The 2,051-nt window shown below is 38.6% G+C and overlaps 1 protein-coding gene across 1 annotated transcript; it reads right to left on the bottom strand.

The window, feature by feature from the left end:
• Positions 1–112: 112 nt before the first annotated feature.
• On the bottom strand, positions 113–1,879 carry LOC144477819 (uncharacterized; the record flags this gene model as incomplete). The annotated part of the gene is made up of 1 exon (XM_078195558.1): positions 113–1,879. A coding segment is annotated over exon 1 (1,767 nt), but the record flags the coding sequence as incomplete, so codon positions are not given.
• Between the last annotated feature and the right edge of the window lie 172 nt (positions 1,880–2,051).

Below are 2,051 nucleotides of genomic sequence, written 5' to 3'. Positions count from 1 at the left end.
CCTTTAAAAATTCGTAATGACCCGTTGGAATTACGAACGCTGTATATCTTCTGCTATTTTCATCAACCGAAACATGGAAAAATCCATTTTTCAAATCCAGTGTACTAAATACTTTTGCGTCCTGTAATAAATCTAATTGATCCTCTATCAATGGTAAGGGATATCTGTCTTTTACAATCTTTTTATTTAATTGTCTATAATCGACACAAATTCTAACTGAGCCATTCTTTTTCTTTACTAATACTACCGGACTCGCATAATCTGAATAGGACTCTTGAATTATTCCATCTTTCAACCACGACGTTATTTGTTTGTCTACTTCAGATTTATCTCCGGGAGATAATCTCCGCGGTCTCTCGTATACGGGAATCTCATCCTGCAATATTAAATTCATTTTAACCCCTACTTCTTTGGTTTTAAACGGTTTATAATCTGTGACAAAATCTTCTATAACATTTCTATGATTAGGATCGGTTACGTGCGATAAATCTATATCATCTACCTTGGTCTCGACATTAATATTGAATACTTCCGGCAAATCTAATTTTTTAATGGAAATTTCTCCTCCTTTCATGTTCAACTCTACCGAATCTAAAAATTCTGTTCCGAGTATCAAACCGTGTGACGTCAACGAATCGGGGAGTACGTGTATGCTTATCGGATATATCGTATGGTCTATTGTGATAACTGTCGAAAATTGTCCTAATGTGTGGTTGCTCTCCTTTCCAACACCACGAAATTGTACAATCTTATTATTTAGTTTAGGTGCACCAATTTTAATGTAGTAATCGGCTCGCATCAAATTCAAATCGCTACCAGAATCTATTAACGCTATTAACTTACAGTTTTCTACTTGGACCTCTTTAACTCTCTTCTTCCGTGACGCTTCAGACGCACTACTTACATCCTTTACAGATTCATTCACGCCGTCACAATTTGACGCAACATGCCCAAACTTTCGACACTTGAAACACTTCACACCTTTTCCTTTCGTCGGACAGTTTGCACTTAGATGGTGTCGATCTCCACACAAAAAACATCGCCGTACTACTTCTTGCGATGAGGCTCCGTGGGTGGTCATCTTCTTCTTCTCCTCAGGTCGCTTGCTCTTCGTTCTTGACTTTTCCTTCATATCTTCGTAAAATTCGAACTTCTCCTTCAACTCACGCACGGTTCTGGCGCCGTACAATATCATTTTATTCGTCTCTTCATCCTGAACTCCATCAATAATATATTTAATAACTGCCGAGACTTCCATGTCTGCTTGCTTGGCAATTTCCAACATTTGATAAATGTATTCTTGATACGTCTCATTCGATCTTTTAAATCTACGCGATAGTTCTTTATGGATTTTGTGTGTATCTACGGTTTTAGAAAATTCAAATTCCAACGTCTGTTTCATTTGAGTCCATCTTCGACAACATTTTTCATAGGCGACGAACGATTTCGCCGATCCACGCAACAACCGCTTCGCATAAATAACTTTCTGTACGTCGCTCCATTCACACAACTCGGCCATATCTTCGAATTCCTCGAGCCAACAACGAATATTTGCATTGTCGTCTCCGCTAAATGTACGTAGAGACTCCTCAGCATCCCTGAATGTTAAGATGTGCATTTGTCGCACGCACTTCTTCATATCATCCCTCTCGTTATCAGTGGCATCGCTGTCGCTTTCTTCTTCGCCATGCTCCATTTGCAAAATCATCGCTGCCTTGAGCCGATCTTGCAACTGCTTTTTACTTCCCGTCGTCTTCAGCTTGCGACTTCTCAATTCTTCTTTCAGCTCGACAAGCTTCATTGTTAGAATTTCCTCTAATTTATCTGCACATAGGCTTGCTTGCGGCACTTCAATAATAGTATCATTTCCTTCAGACATCTTAAAAGGTTTTTTTTTTTTCACACAACACACACAACAACTAAAGTTCAGATATCAACTCTTACAGTCACGGTATCACTGCAATTATTTAGCACTACGTTTTCTTTAATCCCGGCTGAGCCCCCAAAATTATGTGGAAAATATAATTTGAAAAAAGAAACTTAAGACTAAA

The sequence above is a fragment of the Augochlora pura genome, unplaced genomic scaffold (assembly GCF_028453695.1).
Source record: "Augochlora pura isolate Apur16 unplaced genomic scaffold, APUR_v2.2.1 APUR_unplaced_4078, whole genome shotgun sequence".
NCBI lineage: Eukaryota > Metazoa > Arthropoda > Insecta > Hymenoptera > Halictidae > Augochlora > Augochlora pura.
Note: the sequence above shows the minus strand (reverse complement) of the source record. Positions and strands in the feature narration are given on the sequence as shown.